We start from the raw sequence: 21,220 nt of genomic DNA on the forward strand, positions 1-21,220 counted from the left end.
CAAGAAAGTAAAAGAATGAAACATTTCTCATGTAATAAGTTTTAAACTGTGGTACAATATTCTTATCATTATCCTCAAATTATTTCCAATGATTTGAGTCTCGACAACTCATGTTGCCTTAAATAATCTCTCCTTTGGTTTCCTTAATGTGGAGTTGTGCTTTTCAAAATCATGTTTCTTTCAATTCCCAATGGAAGTGATTATATTCACCCTTCAGTTCACAAATCGTGGAAAGTAGAATTAAATACTAAAACATGTACAGTTATTTGAGGTATATCGCTGGAAAAAATCATTCCAGAGCCGATCCAATTATCAAAATTATTAGAAAGGTGTAGTGTCATTATGTGATATGCAGTGCAATAGCAGATCTGACAAAAGTGACTAAATTGAAGTGGCTGCTGAACAGATAGAATCAAGGATTCATTTTGCCCTTACAACCGCAACTTGACCACTAATACAGTGATCTATATTTTTGGTTGAAAGTAACTTTCCTATCCTGTTTCAGTTTTTGTGTGGTAACACCCCCTACTGTACTGTTATTGGCTTCTTAATGTAAATCAATCTAGGTTAATGTAAATCTTTGCCTTCGTGTGGCATTCTTGTGTTGTGTGAATTGGTATTGGAAATATCAAGAATCGAAAAGACCTGAAAAGCCCAACCATGAATTTACGACTGGCAAGCAAACTTCCAAACCAAAATTATGCAGTGACACGAATAGAGCAATAAAGGCAATAATAATGAAGCCGTATTGATAGTAACCATGAATTTTATTGCATATTTTCATTATTTTTATTAATAAATCAAAAGAGAGATGGTACTTTTTTCCACACTTTATTTTACAAGTCGACCGGTTTCGTCACATAGGCGACATCATCAGGTCGCCTATGCGACGAAACCGGTCGACTTGTAAAATAAAGTGTGGAAAAAAGTACCATCTCTCTTTTGATTTATTAGAATGGATTTCCACAAAGTGAAGCCTGAAACCATCGAGTTTATTATTTTTATTGGTTTGGTTGTGGAGAGGAAAGGGAAAAGGAATAGCTGTGCTTCTGTTGGGTCCTAGTCATTGGAAACTGATCCTTAATTGATCCATTATGTATGACAATGGAGAAAAAATACTTGAAGTAATAAATTAAGAGGTTCACATTTTTAATGAACAATAGATGGAACTAGAAACTTTGCATAGATCTCCCCTCGTAATCCAATCCTTTCACTGTTTTCCTGGTAACAGTAGTCAGTAGTTCAGACCCCTGTAGAGCTACTGACAAAAGTGATCAGTATATTTAAGGGTGTATTTTTATATTTTTGATACATGATTGGCAAGCTCTCAAGTACAAGTATAAATGAAAACAGGAAGCTGGACTCTACCTACATATGAAATGCAAATTATTGCAATCCACCCAAGTGAATGGGGATAAGAAAAATATACATGTACATTTTATGGGAATAACATAAATGGAAGTAAAAACATGGGATACATTTATTTAAAGGTAAAATAGGAAAAAATATATATTTCATTCAGTGCTGTTTAAACTTTTTCTACCTCTGGTGGAAAAAAATTAAAACCTGCCAATGTGAGGTTTTTATATAACTACAGATCAATCTTTTTAATGTTTTCATTGTTCCTTGTTAAACATATTGTGCAATTTGTTTGTCAACTTCTGTATAATTTTAACAGTAAGCATTGAATTTCTGGTCTGGACAAATAATGCCCATTCACTTGCGTTCTGGTCTGGAGGGTGTTCCACAAATAGTCTACCCCTCACATTTCTCCCAGGCCTTGAAGTTTCTTTTACTTCTGTGTCCTTTTCTGCCCTTTGCCCTCAATCTCAAGAGACATTCAATGAATAATATTTATAATCGCCATGCGTCTAATTATTTAGCTAGTCAGTTATTTTGAGGATCAGGATGGGCTCTCTGAGGCCTTTGGAGCCGAAAGTATATTTTCTTGGGATAGCTAATCCCAGTCATCTAGCACTAATTTATGCTTATAGAATGGCACTTTTGCCATATTTCCACTATTGTTTTGATGAGCTTAGCTCTGTAGTGAAGTACATAAGCCCAGAGAAACAAAATGCACAAATACATTTTACTCTCCCCAAGAGTTGAGCATAGGTCTCAAAAATAACAGCAAACTGCGTTTGTATTTTATATGCAAATTACATGGAAATTAAAACATTTTGGAGACTGTGAGTGGCTGAGAAAACCCTTGACTATAACACCTATGGATTGTCAAATTTATTATCAAAAGAAAAGTTGTAGTAGCGTTCTTAGGAAAAATTAAACCTGGTTCAAGGAACACACATTGGTCTATATGATAGTGAATTCTGCCAGCCAATCTGAATTCGAAGGGGCACTGCATATGATTGGAATACTATCATATGCTTAAACATCTACCCATGAGTTTGCTAAGTATATTTTTAACACTTTTGTTAAAAAAAATAAGGCTCAAAATTTTTATAATATCCCCATCTTTCAGCTTTGCATAAATGTGTACTGAGGTCAGGTCATCATGATCATTGTCATGATATTGGTAAATATGCTGAATAAGTGATTTGCTGGACATGTGCATTACAAGAAGAATGATATTTATAAGGAGCTAAGGATGTTGGTGTGATATCTCTTATGTTAAATAAAATATCAATATGAGACAATGCTTTAATGTGGATCAAATAATGCTCTTAAGTTGACTTAAAAACGTATGATTTTGTTTCACCAAAGTGTAAGTTATATTGTTTTGCATTCAAAATGAGGAGTGCATGGTTTTGTGGTAGCTGTAAATATTTATTTAAAATAATGCTCAAGTTATTTCCTATTATGTATTTAAATTGGCTTATTTGAGTGACTAATTTTTTTCTCTCATCAATTCTTATCTGATTAGTTATTATCTGATCCTGAGCGAAGGAAGCAGTTTGACAACTTTGGTGTTACCGAGGATCCTGCCTTACAGAAGAAACCTGACTACAGTCACTATAGGCGTTTCGATCCTCTTGATGACCTCTTTGGTTTCCCAGGAAGTGGTTTTCGATTCCACTTTCAGGACCGAGACATAACAATATTCCACAAACTTAGCATCACAACAAGGTAGGAGTTTATTGGTCTTAAAATGAATGTGCCATGGTTATATGCTGTTGCTGAACAATTGTTTTCATTACATATCTGAAAAAGGGCTAGTGTCACAATGCACAGAAATAAATGTTAGTGATATGAATATTTTCCCATCATTTCCAATCATGAACTTGGAAGTATTTAGAAAATATATGGAAATGCAAAGAATGTCACAGAATAAACAAGCATGGTAATATTTCTAGAGAACATCACTTTGTTCATTCAATTGTGTCTTTTACCACAAGCAGGAGGGGAAATTAAATTATTGTAAGCTGTGATCATTTTACAAATGTCAAGTGTTAGTGTTAGATGCAGGAAGCACATATTCTGCCGCTGACTTAATAATTTCATCTTGTGCATGTATTCAAGCAAATAGTTTGGGGTTTCAGATGTGATATACTGGATTAGTACTGTAATAGGCACTAATCGTTATAGCAGATAATGTCTTGACTGATGACCTAAAGTCACTCACCCTGTAATTTCATTGTAAAATGGTGGTGATGATATGATTTAAAACAAGACAGGCTTTGCATTCCGCAGAAAATGTTAATTCTTCAATTACTCTATTTTCCCATCGATAATGCCCGCTTTATCTATACAAAAATGTTCAGATGTTTGAAAAAATGTGCGTTATGTAATGAAAATTGAATAAATCCAAACATAGACTTATTTTTACACACACACACATCCATTATACCTGTAGATGTGTTTTTACACACACTATGTATAATTTTATGCACATATATATATTTGTATATACAGGTGCACGACATCTTTACACGTTCAAAATAACTATGAAGCCCTGGGCGTGCAGTATCTGTACAAATTCATGATAACTACAAAGTTCTGGGTGCGTGTATTGATGGGAAAATACAGTAGTTAATTAGAAACTTCACAGTCGGGGAACGGGATGGTTTGGTTGTTAATATACTGTCTACCCACTAAGAGGACCCGGGTTCGAATCCCGGGGGCAGCAGATATTTTTCAGCGGTATCCTGATCCCTGGCTTAGGTGCTTTGTGGGGAGCACTTTGAGTGGTACAGCATCCGTCGGCTAGGACGTTCAGCGGCAGACCCCTTGATGCCTTTCATTAAGAGTAGTCGTAATATTGATGTTGGGTTGCTAAGCACCCTTCATCCTTTCCTTTCCATCCCTAATGGTGCAAGTGACCTCAGCTGTTAGTCGCCTCCCCTAAAAACTACTAGTACTTCACAGTGTTGGTCTAAACTGTTGCTCATAAGATGGTTATTAAAAGTGAGAGAAGCCAATGAAATACTATGCCTTCAGAAAAAATGAATGAAATGTATGAAATAAATTTGGATTGAAAAAAAATTAAAATTTTGGAAAAAGGAGAGGTGTACAGTTGTCACTATTTCCATTTCCTGAGGTAAACTTTATATCTACCAAGCCTTGCTCTGTTTACATAGTCCCAAAATTCCTTTCTCCTGTCCACCATAGCAAAGTAGAGCCGAAGTCTTGGGAACATAAGCAAGTGAACCAATGGATGAATTTAACAGCACTCAGTAAAGCAGTCTGGTAACTTTAAAAGATTTCTCAGTTTGTGGCTGAGGAAACTATGAGTTTTATTGTAAATTGCTAAGTATATCTTGGGTGACTGAAATATCTGTGGGATATCAGCTATTTATTTGTTTCAAAATATCTATTAGTAAAAAGAAGATGAATTACCCCATAACACCCATAGCCCCCAAAATTCTCTAATTCAGCATCACTTAGGCCTACCAAGTGCCAGATGAAAGATGCTCGGCTTTACTTTTCAACAGAAAAAGTTACACCAACATTGACATACTCTATTGAATTTTTTTATCCAGGGCATATGAAAACACAATTGTACCAAAGAGCTTCAAAACCCCATATTTGATTCTATTCTACTCGGACTGGTGCTTCACGTGCCTCCAAGTTGAGCCAATATGGAAGCGAATCATAGAGGAGCTAGAGCCGATTGGCCTTGGGATAGCCACAGTGCACTCAGAACACGAACCGCTCCTCTCTCGGAAAGTTGGGGTCAGCGGATTGCCATATCTAGTCATGATGATGGAGGGCAAGCCCTCTCATTACAAGGAATCTCTCTTCAGTGTCCAGAAGGTTGTTGGTGAGTGCAGCTTTCATTATTTTTCAAGACAGGGCTTTATTGTGTAAATGCATTGTAGTGTTTTTCCTACACTTTGTTCTTTGTTTGGACTCCTTTGATCTGATATGCATAAACCAGTTAAACAAAAGAATAAATGTGTAATATAGCTTTGATTAAAATACCACATTCCAATCCTATATAGTGACTGAAACACTTGGTTTGGATGGAAATTGAAGACAAGACAACTAGTAAATGTTAGTTTTCAGTGCAGTTTTTGCAGTGAAAATCAATTAAGGTGCATGCAAAAGTAAATATGTAGTAATTGAATAAATGAACCTAGATGTTCAGTTTATCTATAACCTCTTCTTAAAGCAAAACTACTCAGTTGCTCATATCAGATCCTTGAATGATTAACCATGAAATATTTACCTTATTTTGTGGCTTGATTACAAAGGAAATATGGATTTTCATTAGCCTGAAAAAAAAGCCAGAAAGTACATAACTTTTACTGAATGCTACACATATGTTTATTCTACATAAATATTAAATGTTTGCAAATATGATACTTTTATTTTTAATGGTTTATGAAATCAAGTGGCATAATTCTCTTATCCTTATATGTTACATAATTATTGGGTCCATAATTCTGACCATTGTCGAGACTTGCCTTACTCTTCCTGTAACAGTTCGTACCAAGACACACTGTATATACCAGAAATTCATTTGTGTTACAGAGTTCGTGCGGAGCAAATTTCCATATAAGCTTGTCCAGCCTGTCAACGATGACAACGTAGATGCCTTTCTTAATGGTTGGCTGGACAATAGAATAAGGGTGCTGGTATTTGAGAAACAGGAAGCAGTACGCCTTCGTTACATCATGATGGCTTACTACTATAGGGATAGGGTGGCTTTTGGGTAAGCAGAATTCATTACTTTTATCTAGTTCCATCAGATACGTATTTTAAAGAGTTCCTAGTTATATATAGTTACCTTTTTTTTATTGACTGATTTTATCACCCCAGCAAACTCTTTAAAATCAGCATTAAAATTTCCAATACATGGTGATTACTATGATATTCTACATTTACTCTGATTCCAGGATTTATTTTCCGAACTGTAGTGTTGGATATTTTTATGATGGCAGTCCATCTGAATTTTGCTATAATTAATATTAATGCCTGCATTTTGTCATATGTTTGAATGTTACTTGAATTACCCTCAGAAAGGAGATATTAATTAACCACATGCAGGAATGTCATATAGATTGGTCATTGATGCTATTTTTTCACCTCTAAAATTTGTGAGCAATTGAAATGCCAAAAGTAAGCACAGTGTAAATATCAAGAATATAAATAGAGGTTGGTGTCTTCATAAACTGAAAAAATAGTATACTGTGCAACTTAAGTGTTATAAGTGTCAGTGATTGCAAATTATAAGGCAGTGTCAGCCTAGGATAAGAAAATGAAGACGTGGAAGGGTATATCTGCTGGGAAACCAGTTCAAACAGAGATGTTGCCTGAGTATGAGTCAAATAAGGGGGAGCATCATGATTTTGGTTGATGTGTATACTTTGTCAGGAAGTGTGACTAAGATGATGTATAGAATTCATCCATGATTTAATTGATGATTATTGCATGTGATAGCAAAAGTAAAAGTGTAGAATTAATTTGTAAATTTCATGAACCTCAGACAATGCGTAGTAGTAATGACAGACTCTTCGTAGTAGTAATGACAGAATGTCAAAATCCTGACCTCCTGCCAGACACAATTGTGTCATACTTCAAAACATATTGATGAAATACCTAAGAAAGTTGAAATGATTTAAGTAAGAGACTAGTAAGTTACAGTGAAACCTTCAGATCAATAAGCCCAAGAAAAAAGAGGTCTTTCTTGTATGGATGTTGTTGTCGGTTTACATAACCACAGGGGTAGGCCATCCATGTGATAGAGAAGCCTATTATTCCTCAGGGTAAAGCACAAAGGAAGAATCAATAAGACTTAACATTTTAACGGGGAAGAATTTATATAATATAATGTAAATTCTTTCCTGTGGAAACCTGAAACATTATCCTTATAGGTTGAATAAAATATAATAAATTGTTTACTGTGGAAACTCAGTCTTTTTGATTCTTCCTTCTTGCTTCACAAATGGATTTCCTCAAAGTATCAGCCTCAACTATCTCTCAAACTCTTCAGGGTCATTAAACAAGATGCACAGCCAAATAGTGGAGTTTGCGAGTTTAATTGTTGAAATATTCTAAGTCAGCGTTATAGTATTCATTGTGTCAGCATGTGTGAAAATAACTCTGATATATGTATCATACACTAAACTCTTAATTATCCATTTTTTCAATTATTCATGCTACTCACTGCCCAGCACCCTAACCATAAAGATTATTAAATACTTTCAAACTTTTGAAAAAAAAAAGTTGAAGTACCTCGGCTTCTTTAAATCTTTTTAATTTCTCAAGATCAGAAGTTGTCAATTAGTGTTTTTTGAATTTAAAGATTTTTGAACTATCTCTATTTTATTATTATCATTTTCGTCATGTTCACAAGTCCTGAGAACTCCATATTCTCCTTTAAGGCAAGCAAATATGTATAGTTTAATATTCTATGCAGCAAATAAGTCATTAGCTATCTACAATGCATTATTTTAACCTGTATCATGTGACAAATATGAATCTACAATCGCGATCATAGTTGAAAATATGTCATTCAACAGCCATTTGACTTTTTCTTGGCTACGTGATTAGTTAAGCTTTCTAAGGGAAATATGTTCTGCTATTTACTTTATGATATTTCTGTGTTCTTGTAAAACTACAATTCTAACCGTGTAATATGGCAGGAAAAACCCAATGAGGAAGTGATAGTATAGGTCATATTTTTATTGATTGGTTTTGTAAAACAATTTTAATTGAATTATAAAATCCCATTTGAGGCATGTTGAATATATTTTTTCAGTGAATGCATTCTAAATCACTTACCTTCAAGCTTAGGTTTATCACTGTGTTTACCTGCTAACTGTAACTTAATTTTGTTAAATATATAAGTCATTCTTTTCTTCCCTTTTTCTCATTGAAAATGTGTTTCATGTTCCATAATGTTGAATAAATGTTCGTTATGGTTAAATAATTTTAAAAATTAAGTTTTAAAAGAGTTTGTGTATTGGCAGTACTTAATACCACTGCAGTTTGACCAAAGATTTCTTTGCAGATTAAGCTTAACTTTTTTACAGTATCAATTTCATAGTAATTGGGCTGAATAATATAATTTAAATGCTGGAGCATGTATACCAGAAAATTTGGTGACTTAAACTAATCCATGTTAAATATGTATTATTCAGATTTGTGCAGCTGAAGGTGAAAGGCACCGAAGTGACTGTGAAAAAATATGGTGTACCCTTTGGCACAGACACACTGCTGCTCTTCAACGAAAACACTGAGCGCCCCGTGGCCAGCCTCAGCATGGCAGACATCCCTGTGAAAACCATGCAGGATATTATCAACAATAACAAGTACTTATTGCTTCCACGTTTATCGTCCCAGGTAAGAATTCATATCCCTACCTTTTTGAAAAGGATAATTGAATATTCTTGACGGCAAAATGCAGATTGCATATTAACATAAGCCCAAGTCCTCATCCAAACTGATGTTCACTGGGGAAACTGCAAATGAATCTGCTTCTCTGTGTAACCAATGTTTTATGATTAATCTCTGAATGAGAGGAAAATGAGAATAACGTTAATTTCAGTGTAATTCAGGCAACTTCTCCTTCTATTTCTCCCCCCTCTCTAGTTGATGTCCTTATTGTCAGCCGGGCACACTATTAGAACTTTAATGGCTCTTAGAAGTAAGGCAGATGTAACCCAGTATTTCTAATCATTTTAATTCTTCGTGTGTGTTATCAAAGATGGTCACACTGAATAGACTTTTCAGTAAAAGATTCCAATATCAGTTCCCTTTGCATTATTTTCTCCTTGCCCGGTTGGTTCCCATGGAAAACCTTGTAGAGCGTACGTAAAGTTAACATTCCTTAATCCAGATTGTACATAAAATCTCAGTGTCACCAAAAGACTATATTCCATATTTTCTTTTTATTTCCTGGTCTTGTTTAGCTGTTTTTGTATTGTTTTTGTTCCTACATTTAATTATTATTATTATTATTACTTTTTATTTGCCCAGAGATCACAATACAAAAATACCAGGTGGGTGAAGTATGCACATGATATAAGGCACGTCAATGAGGAGCAAAGACACAGGCTCAGTTAAGATACATAAAAGAATAGATGCTCATAGTTACATAAGTGTTTGGTACAAACCCATGAACATCGGCTGTAACATGCACATACAATATCAAATTCAGAAAAATCATTGATCACAAACATGAATCAGACCATTACCATTGCTAGAAACTAAAAGTATGAACTTACTGGTCGTGAATATTGTTGAGATATTCATCAACCGAGTAAAACATATTGCGCTGTAGATATCTTTTTAATTTATGCCTGAATGCAGCAGTTCCCTGTATATCCTTGATACTTTTATAGGCTACCAATTGCTCTCCACCATCCACAAACCTTCAACATCTACTGTACAGTAGCCTTAACCTCTTTTTTTCTGTCCAACTCACTGGGCCAAGCAAAAAAGTTGGGGTAGAATACATGGGGAATACCTGCACCAATAATGGCTAATAGTATGACAGACTGACATAGGCCTAAATATGAACGTTCTTCTAATCTCCTTGAGGAAACCCTTCATTCACTTTGACTGATATCAAGTTGATGTCCCTGAAACATATTTTTTAATTCATAATAAATCACCTTGAGTAAAGGCTAAGATGCTGCTACCATTCATGCCATCTCATCATTTTAAAACAATGACTACTGTGTATGAAAACAGAAATTATTTGTTAAAGGGGTAATGGAAATTTTTCACAAGAAATGGAGAACAAACATGGCATAGATGTCACTGTAATAAGCACACAAAACGTTGCTGTATGCAGGCAATTAATAGCTTGCAAAATAATTTTAAACAAATCATAACTTTGAGTATAATGTAACTAGGTTCTGTATAGTCCTTAAAACCAGCTTTGAATTTCACTTTGGACATGCATGTTTCAGTTTAGCCATAATAAAAAGCTCTCTATCTTACTGTCTTGATGGTGGATTGCTCTTAGCATTGAATCGCATACTGAAGATCAAGCTAAATTTTATTCCACATTCATGGACTAAGTTGGGGAATAAATTGCCTACTACTGTACCTCTAAGCATGAAATATCTACTAAATGAATGAATTAATAGTATTGTTACTTCTATGTAAATTTTCTATTCTTAAGTCATTTAGGAATCAAAAAACTTAATTGTTTCACATGCTGCCGAAATAATAACTGCAATTTGTTGTGGAAATCCATTTGTAAAGCCCAAAGAAAGAGTATCAAAGACTTTGCGTTTCCATTGGAAAGAATTTATTGTTGTCAACTAGTTTTGCTATGCTGTAGCAAAGTGTCAACAACAATAAATTTTTTCGTATGAAAAGGCAAAGTCTTTGACTTTCCTTCAAGTTTGACCTGTTTGTATGTTTCACTGGTTAATACGTTCAAAATTCCTAGTCCCTTCAAAAGGTCCTAAAAGGAGGGCACAAAGAATATTATCTCTTAATGATAATATTTTCATGCTGAAGCTTGCATATCGACTCCATCAGGGTTGAAATAGATTTTTCATATGGGCTGCTTTCATCTACCCTTGGTTCCGTGATAATTTTGAGCAATTTTTTGTGTTTTTGTATTATGACCATCAGGAAGAAGCATGAAAGCCATAACTTTTGTTTTGTGCACAGGGCATGTTTGATGCTCTGTGTCCCCCAGATGCTGGTCGACCACGCAGGAGGTTGTGTGTTGTGCTTGTCTCTCAGAACACCCCCATCCATGAGCCAGCACGCCATGCCCTTCGGCAGTTTGCCCAGGACTCCCCCTATGGATCAGACCGAGTGCGGTTTGCCTATGTCTTCCAGGAGAGACAGCCTGAGTTTGTGGGCACACTGACCAATGGTGAGTTAACGCAACTCTTATCTCACCTGCCTGATTGGTGTTGCATTCATACAGTGACAAACAGCAAAGCAATAAATCCAAATGCTGGTATGATTTTGGAGCTCTGTTATATGTACAGAATGGATTAATCAGTTGAATAATTCCAGGTTGATTAATGCCTTTCATCATTTCACTCATGGATACGTCCCTTATTTCTGCTTTTAACACCAGAGAATATCACTCTTAGTTTTTCTATTCTAATGTTTCATCTTTGTTGATAGATTTTAGAAAGGAGGAAGGATTTTTGTGTGTGACACTTGGAAATGTCTAACAGTACTAAAAATTTTAATTTCATTTTTAAGATATAAATGAGGGAATTACCGCTGAAAAGAGAAGAATGGAGGGCTGGAGTGAATCAATCTTAGTTTTGAAATGTTGATGATTGAGGTGAAACAATGTGAAGGAAAAATCACTTATAAGGTTACCACATCAGTTTTAAACATATACTAGTGTTGTAAAAGAAATGAAAAATATCTTTACCTAATCCAATGCCTGATGCCATCCAAAGTCACACAGGTTGTAAATAGACAGCCCTGAGTGCTTTTCATTTCCAGCTGCTACTATTTACTTATGGCCTAGAATAATATGTACAGCCTGTGTACAGTTCTAATGCACGTTCTGAGAAATGTACTTGGCAGTTTGAGCACATTGGGACTAGGTAGTTTTATTCAATTGTATTTTACTTAATATCTTGGAATTCCAAAACATTTGCTGCTCCATATTCTTTCTTTAAATTTACGTCCCGCTTGCCCAATGTACTTGGAGGAACACTCCGAGCTTTTAAATTCATACACTTCACTCCTCTCGTCAATGAGTACTTTGTCTTTTTTGCTTGTGAGATCAGGTTCTTAAAAGCATGAATTATTGTAAAGGAAAATTTAATTTTTTTTTGGTAAACTCTTTGATTACTTAGTGAGAAATATTCTCTAAATGGATAATTTGTCGCCAATTTGTTGAGGGATCTTTTGTATATTCAGGGTTGTATAAGATGCTTGATGCTATTTTAGTAAGTTTCTTTCAGTGAAGTTTATTACTTATTTCCAGTGAAGATTATTAATCTGGCAGCCATGGCACGGTCTATGGCTCCGCCTACTAGTGACACGAGTTGCCTGAGACCCAATGAGCCATCTGTGTGTTTGGTAGAATGTTGAGTTGTGCATATCGTGCCAGTGATGTTAGTTTCTGTTGTCCTTGTTTTTACTGTTTGTCGAAAATGGAAATTGACGAAATCACGGAGCAACAAATCAACATCAAATTTTTGGCAAAGTGCGGTAAATGTTATCAAGAAAAAACTGAAATGTTGACAGCTGTATGAGTATGACATTGAACTAATATCACAAAGCAAGGAGTGGAAAGCAAAAGATGAACCTCAAACCAAAAAATCAAAAAAATAAACAAAAATCATCAGTCATTCTCCTGGTTTTCTTTGATGTCGAAGGTGTGTTCATCAGGAATTTCTTCTTGAAGGACAAACAGTAAATGTTGAGTTCTACCTTACAGTTCTCAAGCGTTTGAGAGATTGTGTGCATCATGTGCGACCAAATTTGATTCAAGGCAATGGATGGATCCTTCACCATGACAATGCACCTGCACATTTGGCATTGGTTGTTTGCCAGTTTCTGGCCAAAAATTCAATCACCAGCCTTGATGATCATCCTCCTTATTTGCCATATCTCGCCCCCTGCATCTTTTTCATATTCCCAAAATGCAAAAATGTGATGAGGGGACATCACTGGGAAGATGTGAACACAATAAAGGTAGATGCAACAAGAAAAGTGAAAAACCTAACTGCTGAGGACTTCCAACAGTGGAAAAGAAAATGGAATAAGTGCATAGTAATGAATGGAGAGTACTTTGAAGGGGACAAAACCGATGTAGACTAAATTTTGCAAAATTTTTAATTTTTGCAAAGTTTTTATGGCCTCAGTTGGCGTATTTATTGGATATACCTCGTACAATCAGGATGTATTTATCTTTTGTAGATTTTGAGATCAAGTAAGGGTTTGAGCAAATGACTTGGGTAAAATAAATGAATGTATTGCAGAAATAGGAGTAGATTGGAGAAATAGGAGACTTATCTGAAGCATGTAAATATTTCTGACCATCCAGGTGTGAGTTGTGGATGGAGAGTCCTGATGGGCAGTGATAGGGAAAGGGAGAAGACAGGGGTGTCCATTATCACCTGTGCTTGTCAACCTATACGTGAAAGAAATGGTCAAAAGGCCATGGGAAGAACTGGAGATAGAAATGAAAGTCAGGGAACAATTCATAAAATCATTTAGGTTTGCAGATGATTTATCAGTCAGCCAAGGGATTGCAAACATTGCTGAGTGCATTGCAAAGTCAGTGCAATAGGTATGAGATGAGAATCAATGTCAACAAAACAAAGGTTTTGTGGTTTTCTAGAAAGAGAAAGGCTTAGTTAAAATTTGAAATAGGTGGGCAAAAACTAGAACAGGTGGAACAGTATACCTATTTTGGAAATGTTTTGGACCAAAATGGCCAAAGTAGTAGGGCCCGAAGAAGAAGAAGAGCATCAGACAAAGAAGCTTTTACAAGAAGGAGGTAATTAATGACAGAGACATTTGAGTTAGGACATTTAGAAAGGCTTATCTAAAACTCTGATAGAGCATGGTTGTGTATTATGGAAAAAATGGTCGTTGAAGCAAGATGACAGGCGTAGATTCGACTCTATTGAAATGTGGGCGTAGAAAATAATGGAAAAGGTGGAGTGGATCAAAGAAAAACAAACAAGGAAGTGGTAGGCATGGTGGGAGAGAAGAGGATTGTTGGGAGAAATCCAAAGGAGGCAGTAAAGATGGGTGTAGAGCATATAGATTGGCAATGAGATGTTAAAGACTGTGATGGAGCACTGAATAGTGATAGGCATGTTGGATAGAGTAAAGCCAAGAAGGATGTATGCAGAATGGATGAAGTATTATTTTACTGTCTGATGTCTGATTGAGTGTTGTTATGAGAAGCTAGAAAATATATCAGTTGTACCGTGGTATAGTGTTTTTCCATCCAAAACTTACTTAAATGGCAGAATACAAATAATAATAAACAGGCAAACATGTATATGTAAAGTACATATGTATGTACGTGTATATTTAATATTTTTATGCTTAATAATGTGCACAAATCAAACTTACTTCCTACACCAGATGTGAATGCTCATTCTGTGAGATTGTGTAAGTCATTATTACTTTGTGAATCATGACAGGACAAGGAACGCCAGCTGAGCCTGTGCTCCATGTGGTGATCATCTGGCGAAGGGACACGCACCACATCAAATACGAGTGGCTGCATGGGGAGTGGGATGTGTCAAGGCAGCAATGGAATGAGACAAGGGACCAGTTGGAGGCAACAATACAGCGGTTGCTGCATGCCTCCGAGGCACTCTCCTACGAGGCTGTTGTCAAGGTAGATCCCCTCTTCTTTCATATCCTTTTTTTTTGCAATGAGAGCAGCCTGATTAGCTTAATTAAAATATCTGCAGGAAGAAAATTGAGAATTCAAATGTGAAAGTGACTGAGACCATGATTATATATTATTCATTCATTGACTTTTCATGGTTTTTCTCCATCTGGAATACCTTTCAGGCATGTTTTTGTGTACTATTTGCTCTTGTTCATGGTTTGTTGTTTGCCGTGGTTTTTACCCAGTTACCCCGCTCTTCATTATGTTTCAGCATTGAATGCAATTGGTGTTTGTTAATGATTGCACATCAATGTCTGTAGTGTGTGCTGTACTTGCTGAAGCTGCAGCTGATCAAAAAGTTTTTTTCTATGTTGCTCATTACTTTATGCTTTATACATATATTTTATTCATATTTATTAGCAATTAAATTAAATAAATGCAAAAGCTATGTACACTTGGGGGTTTCATTAAGTCTTGAGTTATTATTTCTATGAATACTGGGAAAGCTGGTCCAAAAATCTTAAGATTTATGCATCCCAGCTGATATTAAGAGGTATTGGTTGTATTGTGAATTATTATTGGTCCCGTGCTATCTATGGGGCATTGAGACAGACTGATATTGACCCATCCATATTTTGTTAACACCAAGAAGTTTCACAGATGATATTAAAATGTGGGCTGAAGAGCGGAGAGATGGATTAAATAATGCTAGGAAGCATGTTTCTTAGCAGCTTTTCTCTGATGGAATGTCAATATAATTAAATATTTACTTCAAGCACAGGAAACTTTTTAATGCATGAAAGGCCATTCAATTTCACTCTTTTTTATCTTGTTCATGAGATGCATGTCTCCTTGGTTTTTTGATTATTTTTGATTTAATTACTTGTTGTGGTTACTCTTGTAATATTCATAGTCTCCCTCAAAGCAATGCATGTGGATGCTGTCATTGATGTAAGACAAGTATATGCCATTGAAAGCCTTAATGAGTAAATAGCTGATTATGGCTTGTCACAATAAGTTTTTTTACCAACTGTCTAGATCAGAAAGGCATTAAAAATTTTGAGGATTTTAAAAATTCTGGATCCATAGTTTTGTTGTTTCACTCTATATAAATTTGTGCAGTGCACTGATTCTACCCAATAAATGAAGGGATCCTAGTCTCTGTGCGCATGTACCAGGTTAGGCCAACTTGTATTCATCTGCAATGGACCTTGATACTTGTCTTTTTGCCTTTGATCAACTATAATATTTGTTTTTTAATACAGTCAAATTTGATACTCTGAATGAAATTAGTAAATACCACAAATAATTCAAAATTGAGCCTTTGTACTTTTATTAGAGCTCAAAATTTAATAGAATTTAAAAGTTCCTAATGTGTTTTCAATCGACTAAAACCCTTTTTGCTCAGGATCGAGATGTTATTGGTTTTCTGCACATTTCATGCACAGGCAAAGCAAGTGATCCCATCTGCTAATTCCTGTGTATAAGTAATTATTTACATTTGAGAGTCATGTGAAGATGACACTAGTTTTTTTATGTGAATTTGTATTTCTGAAAGTGCCCTTAAATGAATAGGGAATATTTGGGAATATATTTCCATGCTCCTTAATGGTTTTGATGAAATAGCTCTTCCTGCCGGCCAACCATATCCTCTCACCCTGCCTCCCTACCTCCTTACTTCCTTCATTCCTTCCTCTATTCATCACTCCTCCTTTGACTCACAATGGCCTGTCATCTATTTCCACTCTAGTGATGTGCAAGGGTGTGCATGCAGTGATATTCTTGTGGAAAAACCCAAATAAGAGAGAGGGGGAGCATCAAGGCAAAACTCGCTCAATGCCTTCCTCATCCCTTGTTGCCTCTCTTTGGGAAGTAGGGTAGTCACAATTTTAATGGAGAGGAAGCAAAGCGAGCAATTCAACATAGTAGACGTCTAATGTAATATGCTAGATGTCATCTAATGACACACTTATGTGAATGTCAAATCACAGGCATTGTCTTTTTTTTCTGTCATAAAATTGTTTCCATCCAGGTAAAACTTGATACCCTTATAGTAATTATGATATGTTCGAAATCAAGCAGGAATATTGCAATAAAATATATTTGAATCATCTTAAGTTTAATAATGACTTCTGGGCTACTTGGAGAATCTTAAAAAAATGTAATAGCATGAGTGGAAACCTTGAAAAAAGACCTGGAAGTTTACAGTGTAGGTTTGAAAAGTCCTGGAGAAGTTGAGAGTTTATTTTTTTGTTAGAGTTAGCTGTCACCCTGAAAATTATTTCATAGGTGTGTGGAATTTGACCATGTTCTACCGCAAAACCTATAGCATAGAAACTGTTAATCCTGAAATACCAATTGAACTCCTCCTGCCTCTTTCCACAACTTTCAAAGAAATAAATTGCCTAGACAAAGGCAAAGGTACTGGCTATGTGATGTGGACTTGGGGAGGGGGGGGGGGAAGATGTGGGTTTCCTCAGTAGGCGAAGAAGGGAAACCATTGGTTCAAGCATTGCCTGAGAGTTCTGTGTATAATCTTTGAGCTGGCTAGGTAGGATTGTAGTCAATCAGTACAGTGAGGGTATTCTTGCCCTTTGGCTGTATTCCATTTTTTTCCATACAGGCTGTTATATTAGTTGGGACTCATCCATTGAGATTGTATTGCAGGCTATAGTTCATGATGTGATGTGTGTTTAGCATCAGTTAATAGGTATTAATTAGTTCAGTCATTGGCGTTCTGACTTTAATGTGCCTTGGGTGTCACTCAGACAAATCCATATTCAAAGAGGAGGAAGAGTGGAGGATAAAATTTCGCAGATAATAGAAGGCAATATCAAACTTATGAATTTTTTACTTCTGCAAAAACTTATATTTTCTCTGCAGTCAACATTCACGTCTCTTTGTTCCCATTCCCAGTTAATGTAACAGATATTTTACTTAAAACACTGCATGTGCAACTTTTTGCTGATATGTGCAAGCTTTTTTCATGTAATGATGCAAGTTATTTTTGAATGATTAGAAATGATTATTGAAAGTTAATTTTACATATCTTAATATGAATTACTAATTATTCAGTGATTAATCCTGTGGTTTGGCATATCTATGTTGTGTTTTGTTACCAGTTGGAGATTGATATTATGGTTCTCATGCTTTTTCCATGATAGAATGAGAATTTAATTTAACCTGATGCAAATACCTTAAATGTGCTTCAAGGAAATGAACTGATTGGTGGGGTTATTGATGGTATTTACATTAGAATAATAATTTAGCAACATAAATGTGTTTGAAGTTTCATGGTGGCAAATGAGCCTTTAATGTTCCTGTAGTTGTTTTCTAATTATTAAAATGGGAGTCTTTAAGGGGTATAGATTGTGTTTTTCACTAAATGTGCAATATTTTGGGTTGTTTTTGATAATGCCACTATTATCCCTCTCCCCTGGAATAATTTGAATTATTTTCACATTAAATTATGGAAAAGGTGATGTGTACCAAATATGATCTTGTAATGGACAAGCCTCGTTGAACTTCAGTGTACCAGAGGGCTAAATCAAAAAAAGGTCTTTAATTCTAACCTATAACTATGACTAAATTATAACTTAACTTTAATGGCTTGTGTGTAGTGCTAATATTGGTAATAATAGTGTATTTTTGTTTGGAATTAATAAGCTTAACTTAAGTATCCCCTCTAGTAGTACTATCTGCTGCACTTAATATACATTTATAGTTAAGGGGTAGTTGATATAGCTTTAGTGGCTATCTTTTGTACCATTTCAAATGGCAGCTACTGCTTTCAATAACATTAGTGTGAACTGTGTGTAATTGATGATTGTGTGTGAGTGTTTAAATCATATGAGTAAAGTTTTAAATACACAGTGGAACCTCTTCTTTGTGAGCACCTCCCACAGGGAGTAATTTCTATGGCAAGCAAAAATATTGGTCCCGAAAACCTGTTAGCGTAATGAGCACTTAGGGTAATGACTTTGAATGAAAATTAAAATCATTAAAAATTGGGAAAAGGTGTAAGCGTGGTTGATCTAGTGCTTACATACACAATTGGCCTTTTCTTCAAGAACACAGACAAGGCTAAGGAGAAAGCTGCTTCAAATATAGTCAGAAGAGTATCTATGGGTTACGTATTTTCAACGATGCAGAAAGGTTGTTTCCTATTTGCAGAAACAAAAAGTGATTGCAATGCAACACCATCTACAAGAATATAATTTGTAAGAAGGGGAAAGTGATTTTTGCCGACCTCGTTAATAAGATGTCAGGATCATCAATGGCCGAACAAGTAATTAAGGTGAGCCACGTGTGGTTCGAGAAGTTAATGAGAAGAACCTTCATCCATGGCATTCTGAGGCATGGTGAAGCAGCAAGTTCTGAGCCAAAGGCAGCAGTGAACTTCGTCAGGACTTCAAAAAGTTCATAGATACTGAGTGTTACTTGTCACAATATGTTATTTATTTTGATGAGACAGTTCTCTTTCGGAAGATGCCAAAGCAAAACTATATTTGTGCAACAGTATAATAAATATTGTATTACAACAGTAGAGGAGAATGCATTGCCCTACCACAAAACAATGAAAGGCTGTCTTACCGCTGCACAATTTTACATAGTTGCAGGCGGCAATTTGAAAACCAAACCCCTGCTTGTTTTACCATTTAGAAACTCCATGAGCCTTTAAGAAGTTGAGTCCTAAACAGCAGGCTAAATGAGATGTGGAGGTAATAGGGAACTTTTTCATCATGCCATGACATGACCAATGATCCTAAATAGTTTATGCATAATTTTCGTTGAATAAACCTTGTACATAATTTATTTTTTTTGGCATGGAACGCACCATCATATTCAGCATTAATTTATTTGCAATAAGTTGTTTCACTTTACTAGAAAGATCGCGGAATGGTTAATGCTCGTATTATGAGGTTCTGCTGTAATTATAGAGGGAAGCAGTGGAATGGGAAGTTAAAGAATGGAATGTCTTTATGTTTTATGCACCTGTTTTGGTATGTGTATTTCATATGAAATTTATTTTCGGGAAATAGTGAAATAATTAAAAAATAGGTATGAGTAAATTCTTTATTAAAGTTGATTAAATGGAATCATCTGGTTTTAAAATTTGTAATAACACATCTCATTTGAAAATGAAAGTCAAGGCATGCAGCTGGTGATAATCTCTAATGATCACTAGTTTAGGGAATCCAGTAATTTCATGGAGAAATTGAGAAGCCGGTTGGATTTTCATCCACGGCAGGCCAAACATTGAAATATGCTCTTAGTCCATTATCTTTTGGTACCGCATTTATGGAACTTTGTATATACAGTGGACAAATATTTTTGGTTGAAATTAAAAAAAATTCAATTTAAGTATTTTTTATACATAATCATTTTATACATTTACATCCACATTCATCTCTGCTTCTAGTTAATAAACAGACTTCTAGTTGTTCTTCTCACTCTAGTCATTTTAACTTCTTATTTTTGTTCCCCACTCTTTAAATTACATGGGCAATGTGCACACTGCAATTTACGTTAAATATGAATATATTTTATTGGATAAGGTCAACTTATGGCGGTGTGAATTGGAATTGTTTTTGTTGATTATACACAGTTATGAGGTAACTTTGGTGTTGACCACTTGAATTAAATGTGTTCAAAATTTCCTGGTTAAACTATTTGTACTTTAGGTACCCCTGCATTCCATAGATTTCAGTCGAACTAACTTCTCAGTTATGCAATTGATCAATGCTAAAATCATGAATTTATATTCAATATGCAAAATAATTCATGAAAACATATTCCATGTGACCAGAACTTAATGTAAATTTGAGTTGCTTGTATTTGTGGTTTAGCTGTATGTGTGGTGGGTAGTGTGTGACTGTGTATATGAATGTGATGTAACTGCTGATTTGTAGGTAGAGGGCCAGGGATTAATAATGAATGTATGAATCCTCCCTGGTACGTACTTTGGGAGCATGTCATGGTGATTGGTTTCTTCTCTCTCACCTGGGCACCTTTCGGGTCTCTCCTTCTCTCCCTCTAGGAGCTGATTGATGAGCATGCTCAGGGCGTGATGACTCGCATAATCAACAAGCTTCTAATAATGGCTGAGTTCCTCAAGGACAGTGTCACCAAGGATCAGCTCCTGCCAGCCATCTCTGTAGTGGCAACGGTCCTCTTCATTGTGGCCGGCGGCTATGTCATGTCATATCTTGTGTTTGTATACTTCCACCTTGCCCCTCACATGCTTTTTGCAGCTTCCTGTAAAATCATAATCTATCATAACAGTCTGGCTCTAACATGTACGTCTTCCCTTTGGGTGTTTGATGGGCTCGTCCTGAGGTCAGACTAATCCTAATTTTTGCATGATGACTCTACATTTATCTATGCTCAATATTTGGAATTAACGTGAATGAAGTTATTAGTTATGGCTAGTTCTTTAATCTTTAGTGGTTAAATTAGTACTTCATTGCATGTAATGAAATTGAAATTTGTATATTTCATCAGGTTTTTTTTAAT

The 21,220-nt window shown here is 35.5% G+C and overlaps 1 protein-coding gene across 2 annotated transcripts in view; it reads left to right on the plus strand.

Moving 5' to 3' along the window:
• Positions 1 to 21,220, plus strand: part of l(3)80Fg (dnaJ homolog subfamily C member 16 l(3)80Fg) — a 36,687-nt gene that overhangs the window by 2,390 nt on the left and 13,077 nt on the right. The window contains exons 3-9 of one of the 2 annotated variants that reach the window (XM_071590663.1): positions 2,882 to 3,084; positions 4,938 to 5,218; positions 5,932 to 6,112; positions 8,544 to 8,745; positions 11,035 to 11,245; positions 14,508 to 14,707; positions 20,745 to 20,917. In XM_071590663.1, the coding sequence (XP_071446764.1) occupies positions 2,882 to 3,084; positions 4,938 to 5,218; positions 5,932 to 6,112; positions 8,544 to 8,745; positions 11,035 to 11,245; positions 14,508 to 14,707; positions 20,745 to 20,917 (1,451 nt within the window). The remainder of the gene's footprint in view (positions 1 to 2,881; positions 3,085 to 4,937; positions 5,219 to 5,931; positions 6,113 to 8,543; positions 8,746 to 11,034; positions 11,246 to 14,507; positions 14,708 to 20,744; positions 20,918 to 21,220) is intronic. The other variant, XM_071590664.1, reaches the window with a different exon arrangement.

This window comes from Hetaerina americana, unplaced genomic scaffold (assembly GCF_022747635.1).
Source record: "Hetaerina americana unplaced genomic scaffold, ioHetAmer1.1.p SCAF_4, whole genome shotgun sequence".
Lineage (NCBI taxonomy): Eukaryota > Metazoa > Arthropoda > Insecta > Odonata > Calopterygidae > Hetaerina > Hetaerina americana.